General features: G+C 42.9%; 1 protein-coding gene across 1 annotated transcript; it reads left to right on the top strand.

The window, feature by feature from the left end:
- Positions 1-613: 613 nt before the first annotated feature.
- SMTNL2 (smoothelin like 2) lies at positions 614-20,652 on the top strand. Its single transcript, XM_040579044.1, has 9 exons — positions 614-1,129; positions 8,937-9,024; positions 9,762-10,001; positions 10,797-10,850; positions 12,420-12,495; positions 14,527-14,697; positions 15,284-15,401; positions 16,757-16,908; positions 19,135-20,652. The coding sequence occupies exons 1-9, from the start codon at positions 725-727 to the stop codon at positions 19,259-19,261; spliced, it is 1,431 nt and encodes a 476-aa protein (XP_040434978.1). The 5' UTR covers positions 614-724; the 3' UTR covers positions 19,262-20,652.
- Positions 20,653-21,487: the final 835 nt, after the last annotated feature.

Raw genomic sequence — 21,487 nt, 5'->3', positions numbered from 1 at the left:
TGTAACCTTGCATATCTGTGACAGTGGTGGACATGTTTACCGGGCCCCATGCAGACTATGCTTAGCATCTGGGTGAATGACTCTGCTCTTCACACTGTATATGATGGCCTTTTTGAGATACAGTGTAGCAGCGTTGAGGTCGCAGACCAACGCTATTTGTCTGCATTGCCATTTCTCTGTTGTCATGTGTTTACATACACAAGGAATATAGCCTGTCATTCTCAGATACTCACCCTGCCTCTCCTCGCTCAGTCTCTCCCCGACCCTCATCCCCCACCCCTTCCCCTCCCTTTCGCCCTTCCCGGCGCCGCTGCCTGGCTCGGGCCGTACGGCGCCCGCGGCCCCACCCGCAGCCCACCGTGCGGCCCTCTCGGGCAGCTGTGAGCGAGCCGGTGTGCCCCCCCGCCCCTTCTCCCACCCGCTTCCCACCGTTGCCTCCTGAAATTACATCTCCCCTTTTGAAGGCGCAGACGCTGAGCGGGGCACCGGGCGCTGCCGAGGCGCCCCCCGCCGGGCTTTTCCTCCGCGGGAGCGGGGCGTCCTGGCCCGGCAGCGGCGGGGGCCGGCCGGCGAGGGGGCCGGGCTTAGGGCCGCCGGGAGGCAGAGGGCGCCCGCGGAGGGGCGGAGAGGCGGCGGCGGGAGGGGAGAAGGCCGGGCGTCCGCCGCCAGCGGCTCCCGAGCTCCCCCCCCACCCCCGCCTGCCGGGCCGCGCTCCGCGGGCGCCATGGCCGGCGAGGTCGAGGGCCGGCGCAGCCCGGAGGCGCAGAGCGTCTGCGAGGCGCTGGGGCGCTACGAGGACGCGCTGCGGGGCGCCGTGCGGGAGATCCACGTGGACATGCAGGTGTTCAAGCAGGGGGTGGGCCGGCAGGTGGAGGAGGTGCTGCGCCTCGCCAGTCCCCTGGCGGACACCGTCTCTGAGCTGCAGCAGGAGAACCGGCGCCTGCGGGCGCAGCTGGAGCGCCTGGCTCGGCAGGTGGAGGCCCTCGGCCGCTCGGCGGGGTTGCCGCAGGAGTGGGTGGACGAGGCGGCGGGGAGCCCCCCAGCCGCGGGGCCCGGCTCCCCGGGGAAGGGTCCCACCGGCGGCAGGTTCTCCAACCGTACCAAGCTAGCGGTCGCTGGCCGGAGCCAAGTAAGTTCTGGCGGTGGGAGGGAGGGCAGAGAGGGTGCATGAGCGGGTGTTTTGCGGGTGTTGCCAGGTTCTGCAAGCGCTTGGGGACGCTGGGCTGTTTCTGCAGTGCAGGGTAAACGGGCTTTTGGGAGGCTCTCTGAGAAATGGTCTTGGTCCTGACACTCCAGACCGTGGCACTGCGTGCTCAAACTAGGACCCTGGTTAGAGCGGCAGCAACTTGTCAGTTCAGTGTGGTTAGAAGTAAGAAGAGAAGCTGAGGCAGCCTCAGCTATCGACATACATATGTGTGTAAATATCTGCGTATCCTTTCTGGACTCGATTCAGGGGGATCTGTGTGCCAGCAATGTTGTTTGCTGGTTGCCAAACTTGTAGAGAACAGCTCAGCATACAGCAGGCAGTAGCATGTTTTCCTAAGACAGCGACTTGGCACCCTGCAGTGAGACAGTTTTGCTGCACAACACTGTCATGCGCTGCTGCAGCTCGTCCCGACAGCTGGGCCTCACTCAAGCTTAGTTTTTTGTACTTGTACAAAAAAAAAACCAAACCAAAAACAACTGTACTTGTACGCAAGTACAGTCTCCATGACCTAAACATGCACGTTCCTCCCGGCGATGAAACTCTTTTCTGCTGCATGGTGGAGCCTTGTAATTCATTGCATGGAAACCTGTTAGTAGGAATCTCATCTGGCACTGACATATTTTGTGTAGTCCTTTTTCTGTGCATTGAGCTCTGTGGAAAGAGTTGAGAGCTCTTGTGCAGTCCTTGACACCAGGAGGTGGCTGCCAGACAGTACACCGTGATTCAGTCACATAAAATTTCTTGGCTTCCAGAGGTGACAGCCTGCTTCATATAATCTTGGTTGAGCCATGTCTTAAGGGGTCTTTAAGACTGCTGGAGCATGAAAAGCTGGTCTGTGGTCTATAGGTTTTGGGGGTGGAAAATAAAAGCTTGGAAATGAAATTCACTCAAAGCTAAATTGGTGGGAATGAGCAGAGTCTGTACTGCATTCCAGCCCTTTTCATTCCTACTGACTCAAGAATAGGCTCCCCGCAGCTGGGCAAGAAAAAAGGTAAAGCTGCTGCTTGATGCATTATTCCAATACAGTCATGGCAACTGCTGCCTTTTCCTCCCCCGTGTCAAAGGTAAGCAGCATACACCCAACTTTCACATCTGTTCCTTTTTGTTCCATGGAGCCATCTGCGCTCTTTCGTATTGCAAGGAACAGCTGAGCTGAGCAACATGGGAGGGGCAAGGGGCTGTGGTCCTTCACACCACCTCACCTGCTCCATCACTACTGCCTACACTGTAGTGTGTGCTTAACGGTCTGTGAAAAGTTTTGAGTCGAGGTTATGGCAATATTCAGCCTTATGTGTCGGTCTGCGTTAAAGCACAGAATGAACTTTTGTTTCCATTGGAACTTTCCTGCTTTGCTTTGAGGATTCAGGGAAGATCACACAAGTGCTGCTAGTTCTTCAGTGCCCTCCCAGCAATTTTCCCCGGAAGGCTGGACAACTTCCCAAGTTAGTATAGCTGACTGAGAAGGAATTTCACTACTGAGAATCACAGGGGATGCGGCTAGAGCTACACGCACCAAATGCATATGGTGAAAACATGATTTTCTAAGTAAGGCTCTGATGTGGCTGTGCTCAAATGGCTAAAGAGCAAGCCTTGGTTGCTATGTCGGTCACCCAGATTCTCTGTAATGGAGAAAGTGTTCCCTCAGTTGCTTGCAATTTCTGGTTATGTGACTAGAACACTTGAAACAGAGTACCATAAACGATAGCGTATGTTTTCAGATAAACGAGTACCTGGTGACACTTCTAGCCTTAGTAAATGCTTCCATAAGCGTGAAATATGAGGAACAAATAATACTGATGTGGAAATGGTAGCAGATCGAGATGTGCTCCTTTGCTCTGGAAAAAAAATTATTGGTTTAATTCCTTTTTACTGTGTGGTTGATGCAGCATTTATCCCCATAAAAGGCTGTTGCCTTCAACATTTCTAGCAACATACTTGGGATAAGAGTTAAGACTATCTTTTGTAGGCTGGATATTGGAGATTCTGAGCATCTTCAGTATCTGAACCATTATTGTCTAATATTGCTAGATTATTTTTCAAGGTAATTTGATTGAAAAAAGTGAAGCCAGGGTGTTCCAGGCATAGTTCAGAAGTAAGTATGCAAATCTCCTTTTAATTCTAATTTTCAGGGAATCTCTGCAATGCTGTCCTTGAAATCTGGTATACAAGAGTCTCAAGTGCTGATTTAGGTGGAATTTTAAACAGCCATTAGCCACTGTGATTTGGAGGCGAGTCTTTCTGGTATTTTGATGCCAAACTTTTAATTTGGTGCTCTAACCAGGCCAGAATCTGAGAGCTGCTTTTGCAAAGGTGGAAAATAGGGTATGTTTGAAGAATTAATTTTAAAGCAGGATGCTGGAGCCATAGCTGCACTGCTGAGGATTTATCCCTCACTGAACTGTTTGTTGCTGTTTGTCATCCTTTGCAGTCACTGAGGTCTTTCCTACCTGTCTGTGATTGTTGAAAAGGAAGAGTTTTGACCTTTTTTGTTGATCAGATCTTACATTTTGGCAGGAGCTTTATCACCTATGATCTTTCTGTAGTGTTTGCTGTTGAGTATGATGCCTTTGTGAACAGGGAGGACTAAAAACACTGTAAGGGTGTTCTGTTTTTATACTGTCAGAAGAGTTTTTTTACAATGTGGACAGACTGCTGCAGAGAACCTGCCTGCAGTGGTCCAAGCAGCAGAGAGACAAATAGCTGGCTGTGACCCCCCGGGAAGATCTAAACAAATGTTACCCACTGATATCTCTCTGTGGTTACCATGGAACCCAGCAGTCGGTCAGCATGGGAGCAACTGCATAAGACGTAATGACCTGGGATATACAGGCAGGAAGATTAAGTGATCCCGCAGTCACCTGATATTACATACTATGATTCTAAACCTTCTCAATTCCTGTATTTTATAAAGGAAGTCCAATGGTTCCATTTCTTCCTTATTGTTCTCTTACACTTCCTGCAAGTGTCCTTTTGGCATGGTGACACGCCAGGGTTGCCTTGATCTTTATCTAGATTATTTTTGTTGTTGCTGTTTGTTTTGGTTTAATTCACTGTGACATAGCTGTGGGCACCTGCTGAAGCTGCCGTGGTAGAATTGTTCCCTGTTGTCCATTTTTATACAGCCTTGCTTCAAAAAAGGTTCTGCAGAAGTGCTTCTACTGTTTTACTTCAGAGATTACTCCTATGTGCAAAAGCTTTCCTAATACGCTCATGGCATTCAAGGCTGCTTCTTCAAGCTGCAGGGTCAGTTACAGATAGAGAATACTTCTGTTATCTGATGGACAGTGGCTTTCTAGTAGAAGAATTAAATGTGGTGCACTTCTTGCTGGTGCCTAGCAGCCTTGTTTGCATTTCCTCACACCTTTCATCATTCTCCATTTGTGGTTTTTGGATGATCCTTTTACATGCAAGGAACAGTGTCAAATCTTGGCTTGTGGAAGTCGGTGATTTTGCTGTTCACCAAAGTGAAGCATTGATTTCATCTGACATATGTAATAAGAGAGGGAGGTACCTCTCACAGATAAACAGCATTTCTAGATCCAATTATTTTTATCATGACCCTTTTAATAATTGGTGCTTTTATGGAAGACTTGGATGAGTGAGAGCTCTCATTTGAGAGAGAGGAATCTCATTTGTCTGTGATTCTAATCTCATGATCTGGTTCTTACTTTTTCTGAATGTGTGGGATTTTTCACTCCTGGGTTACAATATTTGCCTGTTTTATAGCAGCTTCCAGTTATGCATCTCCAAGGTCTAACTTCTTTGCAGTGAAGGAGGAATTCCAGCAGCCCTACAGCTATGGGAAGTGTTATTGCCCTGTATTACGTGGAAACTTCTGAGTTACAGAGATACTAGTTTTACAAAGAAGCCTGAGTATATTAGTGTTAACTTTCTTTTCTTCAGCTTCACCGGTTTGTCATTGTGTTGTTCTGCGAGTTGTACAGATGAGTACTTCTCATTAAGCATAGATACAGGTACCTGTCACTCTGCTATTTACCGTCTATGTAGACAGCATTGACAGAGGAATTACCATTACACATGCGTTTGTCCAGGAGCTTGGCATCTCCAAACAAAGTGGATTTTAAAGTACTGCAGCCTGACACTATTAAGTACATGGTAGAATCTGATCCTAGATTCTCCCAGTGTTAAATCAACACATGGGTCTTCCCCATCCTCCAGCCCGGTATCAGTTTCTTCCCCAGCACTGTTACCCAAATTGTGGTAATTGGGTTAGCATAAAATAAATGAATGCAGCATCTGTCACTGCATTAGGAAGCCACTGTAGGTGCTACGTGATCTTTGCAATGACCACGTCATTTGACTGTTCTGCTCCCTGTCCCCAGCTTATAAAGTAGACTCATGTTTACAGTCTACATAGGCATTCAAGACATTCCGGTCATAATGGCTGACACGAGTGGCTAAACAGTTCGAACTGTATGCACGGGTACATTCTAGGGAGCTGCACTAGCTGTTCTTTACATTTCAGTTCTGGATATAGGCAATAATTGTTGACTAGGATGTCAATTACATTAAATACAGAAATAAAAGTTCTGAACCCCTGATTCTGCACGGTTTGTATAATTAATATTTGATGTACTTTTCTCAAGTTAATCCTGGCACCTACTGATAACTGAATTTACTCATGCATAGTACCACCTTCTTGACGGATGTAAGAGTTTCAAAATAATTTAATTTTCACAGATTAAAAGGTAGGGATACAATGACACAGATCCAGTTTAGTGGCAGTAAAGTCAGACTGTGTGCATATGGAAGCATTCGCTGCAGGGATAGCAGGTAGTGTAAAAATGAAAAATATTTTTAATTACCAGGAGAGACAAATGTTATTTTAAAGAAGTTGTTTCAGTGGTGTGTTGAAAACAGTTTGCAGACTGGCTTTGCAAAGGAACTAATTACTCCTTTAGGGCCTGAGCTGAGCAACTGTCTAAGGAGCGTGGCTTTGTTGGATGTGATCTCTTCTGAAAACCTGTCTGTAATGAAGCCTATGAATGGGAGAGATCCCACAGAAATTGTGGGGCCCAGGTAGCTGAATCGTAGTGCTTTTGCTTGTTAGAAAGTTTTAGATGCTGGGAAACAGAAGTTTTGAACATCCCAACTTCCCCAATCTAGTTTACTTTCCTTTCTTTTTAAATAGGATAGAGGAAAATTAAAATGAAGCAAACGTTCTCCTTGTTTGCATTGATATACTGAACTTCATTACAGATTTGATTTATAGGACTTGCAACTTACCTTAAGGCAGGCTAACCGAGTTGTGGAATGGACATTCTAACTCCCAGCTCTCTTAGGTGCACCTGAGGCCTTTGCTGGGCATCAGTGGAAATAGGGGGCCATAAGCAACGCTGTGCTAAAACAGGCGGTATGCATGGTTGGTTCCTTGAGTGGTGGTGGTGGTGGTGGTTTTTTTTTAAAAAACACGAACAGACAAAACCAAACCAAGTGTCTCATGCATGGTAGTGGTAAAAAGACTAAGGAGTGTCTTGGCTCATCATGTAGCCTCTGCACTCTCATCTAGCAGAGCATGTAAGTGCATATATAACCTCAGAAAGATCATTGACGTAGAAACTAGGCAGAGGAGTTAAATGAAACCACCTGGCTAGAAACCTTTACAAGTCTTTTCTTGAAAGTACCTCTTCCACATATTCAGGAAGTCTTCAATCCTCCTCTGAACTTTGTATTGTTTTGTTTGAAAATCTTATCCAGGTGATCCTATCTCTTCTCCTCGCCTCTGGCACAGAAAAAATTGACATGAGAATCTGACCCCAGGCTAAAAAAATAGTATACAACCCAATATAATAAAATGCACCATCCAAATTGAGCCTTAAAGACAGTTCACAGTATCTCAATGTCTTGCTGCTGTTCCTCTCTGTGTTTTATTGTAATATTTCTTTGTAAGACACTTGCTTACAAGGCAGTAGGTTCCCATCCTGAAGTCAAGTTAATGGGGTTTTACCACACTTCAGTGGTTTCTCCAAATTATGCTGTAGTCTTGAAGAGCCTGGACACCGATTGTGGTCTGAGAATGTAGGGCCCAACCTTAAAGTCAAGAGAAGGATTTTCCTCAGCTTTAGTGGTGTAGGCATGTAGCTCTTACGTAGCTCTACTATGTAAATCTGTGTGCCGTTGAAGTCAGTTGGAGGCTGACCCTTAAATATCTAGGAGGATCAGAATCTAGGCCCACAACTTGGTGACAAAATTTGGTTTAGGCTGCCTTAACTGTAATCTAATAGTAGTTAACAAATTCTCAGCAAGATCTCAGACCATAGTTTTCAGGGTTGACTGGGATTTGTACTTGAGGTAGTGACAGTTCTAGTGTCTCATGTAATGGATATTAAAACAGTCTGTGGTCTGCAACACTTAACAAGATTAAACACTTTTTAAAAAATCTCGAAGGTGCATTAACGTTGTTGTCTGGTGTTCTTAATTAAGTTTGGATGAGCGTAAACAGGTACATGTAAAAAGCAGACAAGTTCCCAGAAACTGTTTCTGTTGATTTATCTTGATCACGTGGTTTCTGTATTTTACATAAGATACATTTTTCCACCCAATAAATATTGTAATAATTTATGATGAAGCTATGTCATAAATAAGTAAAATCAAACCACCAGTTTGCTCCATATTTCCTGTGTATGAAAAGCAGACAAACTAAGTTGTTACATGTATACAGCCTGCCTCTTTCCTTTTCTGTTATGTGCTGGTTTTTTTATACTTACCTGCAGTATGAAATCTTCTCCAGGATCTATCTTCAGTCAGTCTTTCTGAAGAAAGGAAAAAAAAAAGAAGAGAAACACCAAAAAACACCAAGCCAAACCAAAACTTGCTTGGGTTGAGTTTATAAGTATTTTGGATTATGTTCATAATGGGACATGACAGATTTTTTTCCTTTATTTATTCATAACATTGGTGGCCAGTCTGTAGTTCAATACCTGTCTAGCATCAGTTAAAACTTTTTCATGGACTTTGTGTTGGGGAATTTAACTCTACTTCTTGCATATACTGCTTCTTGGAATCTACATTTTTTTAATTGAAGTAATCATGTGTCTGTGAAGCAGTTTCTCCTTTCTTTAGTTTCTGCAGCCAAAAATCTCATAGTTCCTTGTGATTTTTTGCACATGTGCATGCACACACATTCCCACCCCTCCAGACCAACAACAACAACAAAAAAATCCTTGGCTGAGTTTTCTGGAATAATATTGGCAAACATTATGGGAAAAAATGGTACTTTTCTCAGAAAAAAAGCCCTATCCTTACAGAAGTTGCAGATTATAATGCAGCTCTAAAGTTCCAGGATCATACTTACTTTACATAATGCTTTTACAATACATTATCTGAATGTCATTTTTTCTGCAGCAAACAAAAAAACCTACAGAGCATTAAGTATTTTATGGAATCTCAATCACTCTCGCCACTATTGTGCAGAGTCTTCTGTTTATTGCCTTCGCAGCAGATGGTGATACCTTCATCTGGCAAAAGTGGAAGACCCCTCCCCTCCTAGGTGCATGGGGTCTGAGGGCAAGTATGTGAAGATTGCTACAAGTCCTGCATTGCCAGTGCTCAGTTTGCAGGTTGGCTCTTGAGAGTAGATGATTGTTCCCTTCTTGTCTTGTGGTCGCTAGCACAAGGAAGACCTGTTCTTGGCAGGAGTTTCTGGATGTTCTTCTAACTTTTGCTGCTGTTTGAAATTAACTCTCCTGTCTGTTGTGTGTTCTGACAGAGCGTAGACCTGGATGACCGCCACAAACCTGAGTTTAGAAGAGTTTTTAGTTCTTCCATCATTGAAAATGGGCATCAGTCTTCATCAGGTAGGAACAGGGCATAAGAAGTAGTACTACTTGTAAAACACCTGATCCTGGCAACCTTAGAGCAGCTGTCACACATTGGAAGCATTAGCGTCTTCTGTGGTTTTAGCATGGATACTGTACTGTGGCACTGATACCGTTGTAATTTATTTCCTAATTAGGAGTTTAACTTTCAAACTTTATTGTTAAGCATGCACTATGGCATTTCATAAATTAGAGACTATTGCTGTCATGTTATCTTGTAGCAGTAGTGATAATAAGGCCTGCTATTCTAGATGCCATTGTAGCCTTGCATCCTAAAACATTTTGCAAATTACCTGTCTGCTTCCATCATCCTTCAGTAGAGGAAGGACTTACTGTCTCCATTTTAGAGAGAACTGAGGCACATGGTGTTTCATAACACCACAAACAAAACAAGAATGCTGCTTCCTACCCGTGGCAGGAGATTGGGGGCGGGGGCTGCACAGAGGAAGAGGAGGAGGTTACCAAATGCAGGTGCTAGTGGGTTGGTGATATGAAGAAGTTGTTCTTGCTGAGATTCATGTAGGACAGGTATGATCACTTACACTAGGGTTGTTCCTGCAGCATGCTGGAAATGGTATAATGTGCCACATGGAGAACTAGATGGAACAATGCCAATGGCTTGGAAAATAAAGTTGTTGCATGCAAATTGTTTTGTAACTTTGTTGCAAATCTGCAACTAAATTTACTTCCTCTCTCCTTTTCCTTTTATTCACTAGGTCAGGCAAAAGTCTACCATGAACTGACCTCTCTTCATGCGTCAGACTCTTCTCCTGAAGCTCATGCCCCTGCAGTCACCTTACAGATGCCACACCTTCCTGTTACTGCAGTAACCAGGACATCAGAGAAGTTTTCAGGAGAGACCACCTGTTCAACAGGAACAACTAATGCATCTGCTGGCCTGCTGGGACAAAGCAAGAGCAAAAATGTGATGGCAGTGAAAACTTCCAACCAGTCAGGTAACAGAGACAAAAATAATTTGTTTGCTGAAGCTGTGTCCTATTTCTTTACTTGAAGAAACTGGTGCTATGGGGATTGCCCTGGGACAGACCTAGTGTCAATTATGAAACCTTCTTCTATGTCTACATATACCATGGTGTATACATATATATACCTGCCCCTGCTCTCCCCGGTCTGTTCCAGATATCCTTCCCCCTACCCCACTGGTCCATCCCTAAAATCGTTTCTCTCGGACACTGTGATTTAGACTGTTGTGGGTCCTAGGTGGAGTTTTAGGCTATAATGTATCATCTGCTGAGAACTTTTACTGCCTAATATAGTTGAGTTCATAGTGTAGCCTATCTTCTAGCACTGTTACTGAATGTGGCCAGCTATTTTAATGAGATTTGCAGAAGCTTTTAGTGCTTTGAGACCCTTAGGCCCCTTGAGAAGTTAGGCAGGTACTTGGCTAATGGGTTCCACAGTCATTTGGAGGAAGGAATGGCCAACAGCAGACTGACACATATACACAAGTCAAGAGTGATTGCAGATTCTTACCTATATTTAAATTAAGTCTAACTGAAAAATCAGTCTCATTCATACTCAAGTCATTAATCTTTGAGCTGTATTTCGTAGACATTTAGTGATAGTGACACTTACAGATTAGATAATATGTATGGGTCAGAAATTAAAGAGAGAGACCGGATAGAATTGCTATCAAGAGACATTGGTTGCAGATTAATCAGATAAAAGCTGAAAGAATAATGCTAAGAATGTAGCATAGCCTTCTGTTGTATTTTTTTCTGCTGTTTCAGTGAAGACCTGGAATTCAAGTACGATGAGAACAATGGGTTCATCTGCCACTGGAGGTGAGTGTTCCTATCAGCATGTCCTTATGCAACACAAATGGAGAGGGATTCCGTGCTTCATGTCTGGGGGATTCAGATCTGAGCATGTAGTTCCGATTGGTAGGTACGTGGTAATATTAATATTGCTAACAAGACTTCACGCAGATTCAGTTTCCCGGGTAGCATGGATACTTGTTCTGCTATATCAGATTCTCAGTCACTTCAAAGTGAGGGGTGCTTATCCTTATTTACACAGTGGTAAACATCTGTACTGAGTAGGCAGTCTCTGCAGTGGAAACAATAGGTGCCAGAGAAGTGTGGCAGAACAGATTGAGTGGTGAAGATTTCAACTGCCCAAGTGAAAACTGGGACTGAACGCAAGGTAATGGCAGTTGGAAAGTGGTGGGCCCACCCTATGGATTTTGAAGCAAATTCTTTTGAGCCAAATAGCAACAAGTAGTCTTCACATATGAATGTGTCAAAGGACAAAATGCCTTAAGGATTTTTGATTTCAGTCAGAATAGATTAATTGAGCTCTATCCAATAGTACTTTGATGTCACCATGCTGTTACTGTCTACACAACGTACTGACATTTCACAATGGTCTTAAGTGTCAGTTTAGCAAAGATGTAGCTCATCCAGAACAGTGATCACACTCCTCCTCAGCTTAAAACCTCTGAGATTTGCACAAATATCTGGCAGTTGTTTGTGGTCCCAAAGTTGTCACATCTGCATGCTGGCATTTACCATGGTGTTTCAAGTGAGAAGTCTAGTTGGTCTGGATCCTTTCTATAAGCAGTGGGGAGAGTTCAGCATTTTCAGAGAGTGATTTGGACAGTGATTTTGTTACAAAGATGCCAGTTTTTCTTTGTGTATAGAAGGAGCCTTCAGTAAATGAGCTGCTGGCTTATGCACCAAGTTTTGGCTTGAGTGGCCTGCCCAGTTTTAACACACTATTGTTCTGCATTTACAGAGGATAGCTGGAGTCCAGAGCTGGGTTCTTAAGAGGCAAAGCACGAAAGGTAGAACCTCAGGGGTGGGGGGAGGAAGATGCAAAGTTGGTTTTAAGCCACCTTTGCAACTTTTGGAGTCTGTTCTTCTTTATGAACCGTAATGTTTCTTAGTGGAAATTAGGTACTTTAAATTATGCTCTCAGTCATGGCAGACTTCCCAAGTCTCCTTACATCTGCCAGAATGACTGCTGCAAGCTGAGGTGTAGCACCATTTCTTCCTTTCACTGAAATGTCTGTGGCAGTGTGCCCTCCTCTGAGGTCTGCACAAGGCCCTGAAATTTTCCAGCCTTCCCAATGCAATTTTACCAAAGGCATGCTCCTACAGCCTTTTCTGCTATGTTTACACCACCCTTGCTGCAGTGCAGCAATTTTGCAGTGGGATTGAACCCCTGGGAAAATCCCTTCCCAGCTTGTTAGCTCATACTGGAAGTTAGAACAGAGGCCTGCAGCATTTTGCTATGGTGAGTAAAAATCAGTGTGTGGCTATCTGTCAGGAAATGGTTTGAAAACATACTGAGGAAAGGAGATAAACGAAGTTTCTGCCCTGACGCATCTTGTCTTTCCTGCTTTTATACAGAGAATGCCACTTCTGTCACTAAGTCTGTCTCAACTGTGAGCTATGGAATGAGTAGTGGAACCAAAATGAGTGAAAGGTACGCATTTTTATTGACATTTTCTTAGGCTGTTGTGGTCAGTATAGTCTCAAAGGACAGGTGTTCTGCTGGCTTGGAGAACAGATGCTGTACTTTAAGCACTGGATGTATAATTGTACATTAATCTACTTGCCCTATTATGTTACATTAACCTCGGTAATACATTTAATGGATGTACTATGTCCAACAACGTGCAAATGGGCATATTCCTCTTAATCACACTTCTGCTTTCAGGGAATAACAGCCAGTAACTACTAGAATAATCACACTACCTGTACTAAAACCGTCCTAGTGATGTACCATATGTAGTTATTTCTGTTCAACATGGTAGTGCTTGAATACATACCCTGAATGGTCTCAGGTTGTACAGGTCCTCATTTCTAGCTGTACCTGTAGCTGACACAGCAGGTTCTCTATTGATCATACTTCTCACATGAAATCAGCAACGTGCCACATGTAAGATCCTCTATGTCTAGCTTCAGGACCATTCATTCCCCTTAAACCCCTGGCCTGACTTGCTCTTTTGTGCCTCTGGTTCTTGTAGCAGGGCCATATCTTGGTTGATCCTCATGCCTTTCTTTTCACAAGATGTCTGGTAGACTGTATAAATAAGCGTCTCACCCGTGATCATGGCATTGGATAGCCTTAGCACTTTTTGTTCCTCTTTTTTTTGGGGGAGGTGGGGGGCTTCTTCAGGCTGCCCCTCCAGGCCACAGAAGAACAGATGGGTCCCAGGTGCAGTATTTTAAGCCTGTTAAAGGTTGTGAACTTTCCTGAGGGCTATAGTGGAACTGAGATGGGAAGGGATAAAAATCATCTGCAGAGCAGTTTAAAGCAGACCTAATTGTGGGTTTCTGCATTGTTATGGTGTTAGTAAAACTCTCAGTGCCAGCGGTAGATTTTTGTTAGGAGGAGCAAGTTGTCAAGTACTTTAGAATCACTTTTAAAAAATACTCAGCTGTGTTGAATTTGTACTTTGGGTTTATTTTTGGGAACCAACATATGACTGCTGTCAGATATCCTTAATTTGGCTAGCCAAGAGTTTAGTTTGGAGATAAATGCCTTGCTGAGGACTACTACACGTTCTTGATTAACTCAGAGTCACGGTTGCTTAGTGTAGGATTACATGGTATCACAATTACTACCGGTAGGTATATCGAGGCATCCTCAGCATGCAAAATATCCATCAAGGAAAACGGGAGGGCAGCTGATTTAAATATCTTAAATTGGGCTTGCATCTGCCTTGAAAAGTATCCCAAATTTGGCATTACATTTCTTCTGAATTAGTTCCAACATCAGCATTTCAGTATTTGAATCATGATACACTAAGCAGCCTAGAGAACTTGCTCTCGGATCTGACCTACATCTGTACCAGAAATGAATGTGTAATACTGATGTCATTGCTCTTTGCCTCAGTTTTCCCATCTCTGTCACAGGCGACATTTCCAAGTGGCTTGCATCATTAATGCTGACGAAGTGGTTTATGGCTCAAATAAACACACGTTAAAGCCAAATCACAGCACTGTACTAGATACTAAGAAAATCAACTCCATCTCAGCCGAAACCAGGACAAATCCTATATTTCTCAATCATATTACCAGCCTGTGATCAGTGAAGCAACACTGACATGAGCTCAGGAACTCCTAAAGTTCCATTTTACCCTTCAGGAACCCCAAAGCTGGAAATTAAAGGGATTTAGTGCTCCTGTTTGGCCACAACTTGTTTATTTTTTCTTTTTTTCTTTTTTCTTAAAGGTCTTTAGTTGTTCTTATGCTCAGTGCTATGAAGCATTCGTGACGTGTCCAGCTATATTTCATTTGTAAAAGTACCTTAGACTCTTCTATACTTAAGTGCTGTTGTCAATAAAATTTTGACTTTTACTTAAATTGCTTTTGACTCATACAGGTCCTCTTGAAACAGATGATCTGGAGGTTTGGAGTATGCAACAGTGGGACCTTTATGCGGACTCCAGGCACTGCAGAGAGCTACTTTTCTGTTTAACCACATACTTTTCATGTTATGTTTTTCCAGTGCCACTGACAGTCACTGTGATGTGACCCCCAGCTCTCACTCCTCTCCTCCCACTGTACATCGCCGAGTTGAAAGGAGGCGAGAACTGGTGCGGTCTCAGACGCTCCCACGGACTACAGGAACACTGGCCAGGAAGGCACTTCTTGAGAAATTCGAACAGGATGGTGGGAAGTACGTCATACCCCTTGTCTCCAAACTGGGTTTGTTAATGGGAAACTAGTAGGTCAGTTATTGCCAGCAGAGGACAAGCCAGAGACAGCTGGGTGGGAGGACTCTCTCAATGTAGGATTTTGAGCTAAGGGACAATATTGAGGTCATGTATAGCTTCACTGACTTTGCAGACTGAGCCCTGAAAATTTGTAGCTACAGATTCCTCTGGCTTTGGAGTTGTTTAGCTGAAGAAGCAGGTGCCTTTTATCAGGGAAGAATGCTGTGAAAGCTGCCTTCTCCATCACTATAAGAGACTGGGAATATAGTGACTTTCTGTTGCTATTCATGAAGGACCAAAGGCCTGGACTGTTCTTTATGCACCATGATGGGGGTATGATTTAAATAGAAGAGGGCTTGGAATCCTAGGCTTTAGTGAAATGAAAATGAGTTTTTCTTGCAGGGCCAACAAGTTGAAGTTTCAACAACGTGTTTCTCAAATATCACCTGTACAGGGGCTGACCTGGGCAAGGTTGCATAGATGTTGCTGACAAGTAGGTTTAAGTTTTTCTAGAATGTAATTTAATCTGGTCTCTGTTAAATTTTCCAGAGGAAAAGGAGAATCCAGACCTAAGCTGAAGAGGTCGCAGAGTTTTGGGGTTGCCAGCGCTAGCAGCATTAAACAAATTCTGTTAGACTGGTGTCGCTCAAAAACCATAGGATACAAGGTGAAGACATGCTAGCACTTTCAGCGCTTTCTTTTTCCGGAGAATTTGCCAACAAGGCATACTTAAAAGTGAATGTAAAACATGCTAGACAATGAGTTATCTTCTTCAAGGTCATCAGGTTTTGTGCGGATAATGCAAATATCATGGCTTGCATGGGCAGCGCTTCAAGACAATCAAGGATTGCATGACTGAGATTTTGTATGTCTGTCGAAGCAACGCATTGGTGTTTGTCTGAAAGCCTACATTTTTGTGCTATGGATACAGACTTCAGTATACACCCATACATTTTGTTTTTCTTAGTTGCAGGCTGTGACTTTTGCATTCTCACTATATATGGAAGGATCTGAAAAACACTTTGCTAGTACATGGAGACTATGGCCTTTCTGCTACACAGCAGGCCAAAGTATTCTCTACTGGTCTTAGACACATGAATTTGTAGTAGGTGGTTGAAGTTGAATTACACGGTGTTAGTGAGCTAATTTCTATGAGGTAACACCAGTGTAGCTAAAAGAATTCAGCACTTCAGATTTTAGTCATATTACCTGCCTTAAACTGCAATTACCAAAGCAATTTCCAGGTGAAAAAAATTTTTTTCTAGGGTTTTTTTTGTGCGTGTGCACGTGTAATATGTTTTTCAACGTTACTGTAAAATTTGTATTGTTGAACTCTTATAGTATACATAAGCAGAACTATTGAAAATTACTGTTAGTTGCTTACCAGAAAAGCTGGGGCTTGAACTTTTGTGTGATGGGAAGGCAAGAATGAAACAAGAGCCCAATTATGTTTCTTTTCACTGTGGCAGTTGGTAACAGTAAGCATTTGTTCTAAGAACTGGGTTTTGAAGTAGGTGTTATTCTTCCTGTATTTCTACCTATCTGTGTAAACAGGCATTGAATTGGGCCTTACTGAAAAACAAAGCAAGCAAGTGTAGTTTTTATCTAGTGTTACTCACAGCCACAAAATGAACCGTTCTTCAATTATAAATATTTCATAGGGATAAGCAGTGTCCTTAGTTTCTGCAGATACTGAGCTGGTGTGTTGGGCCTGCTCCAGAGCTTGCTGATGTTGACAGCATTCTTCCCAGTATTTGCAGCAAGGTTTTGGATCAGGGACCATGGCTGTGTGTCTGCTTTGCATTTGGGCATTTTGGGCAAAAGGCTTTCATTGCTGAGCATGCCTTTTTTTTCTCAGAATATGAATAATGTAATGGGTATACAGAGTGGGGAAGAAAAACATAAAGCCTGTGCTCTGTTGCTTTGGTTAGCGCAAGAGGACAGAAAACTGCAGAGAGCAAAAGCAGCTCTCTTCCCTGTTCCCCTGTGCTGCATTAACATGTGTGTTTTTCATCTTGACAGCACATTGATCTCCAGAACTTCTCCTCAAGCTGGAATGATGGGATGGCATTCTGTGCTCTTGTGCATTCTTTCTTTCCTGAGGCTTTTGATTATAATAAGCTCGACCCAGCTAATCGCAAGCAGAACTTTGAGCTGGCCTTCACCATGGCTGAGTGAGTATCACTTTAGATCTTTGCGAAGTGCTTCCAGTTTAAGTCTAATGTGGCTGGGGAGCAGTGAAGAGTATAATCATTCTTCTTGTAGATCCTATATCACTACGTGTCATGCCAAAAAAGATAATAAAGGTATGCGTAGAGAATCCGTAGAACAGGAGACTTGGCAGTCTGTAATCACCGGTCATTTCCCCAGGCACAGGATAATTCACTGGAGTTCAATGTTCAGATCTTTCACAGTCTTCAGGCAGTACTTGAATTCTGCTTTCGCACCTCTGTGATGCTCACCAGCCTTAGCACTGGCACACTAAAGATGATAAATCAGCCTCTTGAGTTATGCTTGGACTGAAGAGGAAAAAGCCCTACTTCTGTGTTTGGGGGTTTTTTGTCTTTGTTTTTTTTAAATTTTGTTCTTGAAGTAATTATTCTTAATGAATTTGCCGATATCAATCATAAAAAAGAAATGTGAGTTCATAGAGCATATAAGGCATCCACTGTTTACTGACAGTCCATAGGAACTGGACATACAACTTGTAGTTTCTTAGCCAGTCCTACCTGCTTGATACCCAGTTTGAATTTGAGGCATGTTAATATATCCATCCAGTCTGTATGGAAAAAAACATGACCCCTGAACGGCAGGGAGCAAGTAGATTAACTTTTGGAATTGGGTTTTGTGGGTGCGTTCACCTCTGTCTGTACATTTCTTTGGCCAAACAAGAATGAAGGTTGAATTCAGCATACGCAGAGTTAGATTAAGGCTTCCCAATCTCTCAACCTGGTAACCACATTTTTTGTAAAGCAGACAGAGCTAATACCCTCAGTCACACTGTCCTGATCCTTTTTGATGCAGCATACAAGGCAATTAAATGATAACTTGTTAAAGTCATTATGAGTGTGAACTTGTCAGCTAGAAATAGTAACTTTTTTGACCCAGTATCAATATGATTCTTACTTGCTGTTTTGTTTGACTTGTGTAACTGTAAGAACACTCCATGTAGTATGCAGCTGGGTTTAGTATGCTTTTTCCAAATACTAACAGGATGTGGGAATACCTGGCTGCAGTTTCCTGCAGCTTCTGATACAGCTTCAAACACTGGTACCACCGTGCTGAAGCTCTGGGGTTCTTTCAGAACTTTTTTTTTTTTCTTTCATTAAAGCAATAACTTACAGAACTGGATTTGCCATTCCACAGAAAAACTTTGAAAAATCTTAGCGTAATGTTGGCTCTCCTTATTACAGCCCCTAGCAAAGGAAGTCATTTAGGAATTACAAGGGTTTTATACACACACACACATATATATGTATGTTGTTGCTTGTCAGTGAGTTGAAGGAGATTCTGTGGCACTTTTAGGTAGCTGATCTCTAAAGTAAAATTACCTACAACTCTCAAAGGAAAGTCGCAGTGTTTTTCTATCTCAGTTTTTATGTATAAGAGTAAGTACAGCTGAGAACAGAAGACAGCATGCATACAACAGTAAGAAACGTTAGGTAAGAGGTATCTACAGAAATGACTACTTCATAGCTCTGATTGCCTTTAAACTAGCTGTTCTCATCTAGTGCCAGAAAAGGCTATTCTCTCAGTTGCTGCTCTTCACTCGCATGCAAGTGCTGCTGATCAAACTGCTTCCTGCCCTTGTGATTTTTCATCTTAGGTCTCAGCAGACCTATTCCTTTCTGCTGGTCCAGATCTATCAGGCTCCAGTTCTCCAATGTGATCATCTGAGATCACGCACACCTTGAAGATATGGGGGTGCTGAAGAAACAGTCCACAGCCACATGGGTCTTCGTTGGCACATCTCATCTCTTCTCATTTTTTTCCATTCTTTTGGAGCATCATTTATAATAACTCATGATTCGCAAACTCGCACAGCCCTGCTTACTGAGACTTGGGCAGAGGAACATGAGATTGGACTACATGCTACAGATACAAGGGATGTGAATGGCAATCGGTGGGAAAAAAACCCAAACCCTGATCCAAAACAGGGCTTTGGATCAGATCCCAGTATAGAGGAAGGGAGAGAAAGGACAGGAATATTCCATGATCACAAAAATAACTATCTCCAACCCGAGCTTGACTCACTGTAAAATGAAATATTGCTGGTAAACCTCAGGATTTCTTAAATGCCTCAGTGCTGCTCAAATCAGAGCAGCAAATGAATCTTGGAAGTAGATACAGGCCACAGACTTAACTCTTGATTTGCTTTATCTGTTTTAATATTACTACAGGAAAATGGCTCACTGCGACCGTCTGATAGAAGTGGATGATATGATGGTGATGGGTCACAAGCCAGATCCCATGTGTGTCTTTACCTATGTCCAGTCTCTATACAATCATCTGCGATGCTTTGAATAAAACCTCTCCAGCCAGAAGGGTCAAGTACGGTATGCTCATGGGGAAAGTGACATTTTGCAAATGGAATGCAGTGTTATTTCTTGCTTTTTTACTGTCCCTTTGCTTACATTCAGCTGCGTGGCTGAAGTGTTGCTGAGCAGTGCCCCGAAGTGTTGATCACATCAGCATGTCAGTAATACAGAAACAGGTTTGAAAAACACGAGAAAAACCCATAGGGAAAGTCAAATGCTGTCACTTTGGTTCTAGTAGTAGGTTGGATTTTTAATATTCTTGTGTTTGAAGATCACACAGGAAGCTTATTTGCTGCTTCTGCCTCTGTTAGGCTGGGGACACAGTTTTATGTAGCGACAGGTAACTCTGCTATGAAGATGTTCCCTCTTATAATGCAGGTAAAATTCCAGAAGACAGCACCTTCAATTCCCCTTTTCTGAGCGTAGCACAAAAGAAATAGCAGACTGACAAGGAAAATTCTGTTAGCAAATAATAACCTGGAGAACTTGACCAGTAGGGCAATATTGCCTCTCCTCCAACCCTAATGCCCAACTTCATACATGCGTGCAGGCAGACACATCAAACAGGCATTGTTCTGTTCTCTTAAAGCAGAAAGAGAACATGGCCTCTTATCTGACTGGGGCAACAGATAACTACTATGTTACACAACAGTGTGTGTCTGTAATGGTCAAATTTAAAGTGATTTACTTAGAGGCTTAAAGCCCGTACTGGGGGTCAAGGATTAGTTTCTCGATCATGAAGAACAGCAACAGCTGGGGCTGTTCTGTACATGAGATTGTGTGTTTGCATGACTTAGTATTACCGGAAAGGGGGTAGCTAGGAAGGTACAAAATACTCTGAACAGTTGTAATAGATGCAAGACTGTAGCACACTTTGACCTGGACTCTTAGGGAGACCATCTCCAGTGTGGACAGGAATTAAGTCTTTACAGCTTGCTCGGTCCTCATGCTGACTCTGAGGTGGACAGGCGGTATGTCAGAGAAGTATGAAAGGTTTGGGACTTTTGAAATGCCTTGGACTAGTTTCCATTTTCAGTTAAATCAGCATTAAAACCACAACACGGTGGGATTATTCCAGGTTCGCTGGGCAAAAAGGTCATGTGTCACCCTTTCTGGTTTTCTCTTTGATAAATCAACAGAGCTTTGTTTTCACAGTGAATGTTAAAAACAAAACCACTAAAAAGCGCCTGCTTTTTAAAAAAAGCCTTTTAAAATTACTTCTTTCCTAAGAATGGGCTTTTAGAAAGTAAAAACTGAAAGCTGCGAGCTGTCTGCTCATGCTAGAGAATTTTAACCTGCATTTGTGCTTTTTGTAGATATTTATAAAGATTACTTTGGTTCTGTATTGATGAACATTTATAATAAAATATGTCAAATGCTTTTCAGATTTACTGCTGCTCTTTAGAATCAAGTGACAGATAAAAGAGTAAAATCAGTGAAAAGAACCCAGAGCTTTTGCTTAGAAGATTTTTTTGTGCTAGTTATGATATTGTGTGCTCTGAATTTCAGTTTAAAAAAGCACAGAAGTTTGGTAGCATTTGGAATAAGATTTTAGTTCAGCCTCCTTTTCTAGTGAAGTTCACTTAAGAAACCATGGATGAAGCAACCACTTTGTTAGCAGTCTCAGAAAAAACCAAAACAAACCACCAAACGGGGTAAGTTGAAAATGGTAAAGTACAAGTTAACTGCTGAAGGTCTGGATCATCGAGTTCAATTTGAAGTGTAGACAGGCTGTTGCTACGCTACCATGGAAACATTATGAAAGACTTCTAAATACGCATCTTAATGTAAGTATCTGAAAGATACTTGGTCAAACTAGCAGGATCCTTGGTATTGCTCATCTCACAGCTTTAAAGCAAGTAGATGGAAGTTGGGTGTGTGTTTGTCATATGACTGCTGTCGTCTTCAGTTTTTTACTTTGTCTTGAATTACCATAATTCTGAGGGGTAAGTGTGCACCTGTTGCTTCACCAGATACACTGTAAGGGTAGACACACTGCGCTTGTGTTTTGGAGAAGTGATTACAGTAAGCACGATAAAGACATCTGTCCACCGCTTAGGCATATTTATATTCTTACAGCAGAATACTTTTCATTAACTAACAGAGCCAGGTGCTATCATAGCTACAAGAGGGGCAATGCTGGCTTTATACATCACAGTCCTTTACAGTCCCAGTTCATGGATGATTTTCCTGTGTGATGTGAGTGCTAAAGACA

Source organism: Falco naumanni, chromosome 1, assembly GCF_017639655.2.
Source record: "Falco naumanni isolate bFalNau1 chromosome 1, bFalNau1.pat, whole genome shotgun sequence".
In the NCBI taxonomy this organism is placed as follows: Eukaryota; Metazoa; Chordata; class Aves; order Falconiformes; family Falconidae; genus Falco; species Falco naumanni.
The sequence above is the reverse complement of the archived record's forward strand: the minus strand, read 5'-3'. Positions and strand labels throughout refer to the sequence as shown.

Coding starts and splice junctions, on each gene's coding strand:
- SMTNL2 (XM_040579044.1), top strand. CDS start 725: ATGGCCGGCGAGGTCGAGGGCCGGCGCAGCCCGGAGGCGCAGAGCGTC. Junction 14,698..15,283: donor TTCGAACAGGATGGTGGGAA/GTACGTCATACC, acceptor TAAATTTTCCAG/AGGAAAAGGAGAATCCAGAC. Junction 16,909..19,134: donor CTGGCCTTCACCATGGCTGA/GTGAGTATCACT, acceptor ATATTACTACAG/GAAAATGGCTCACTGCGACC.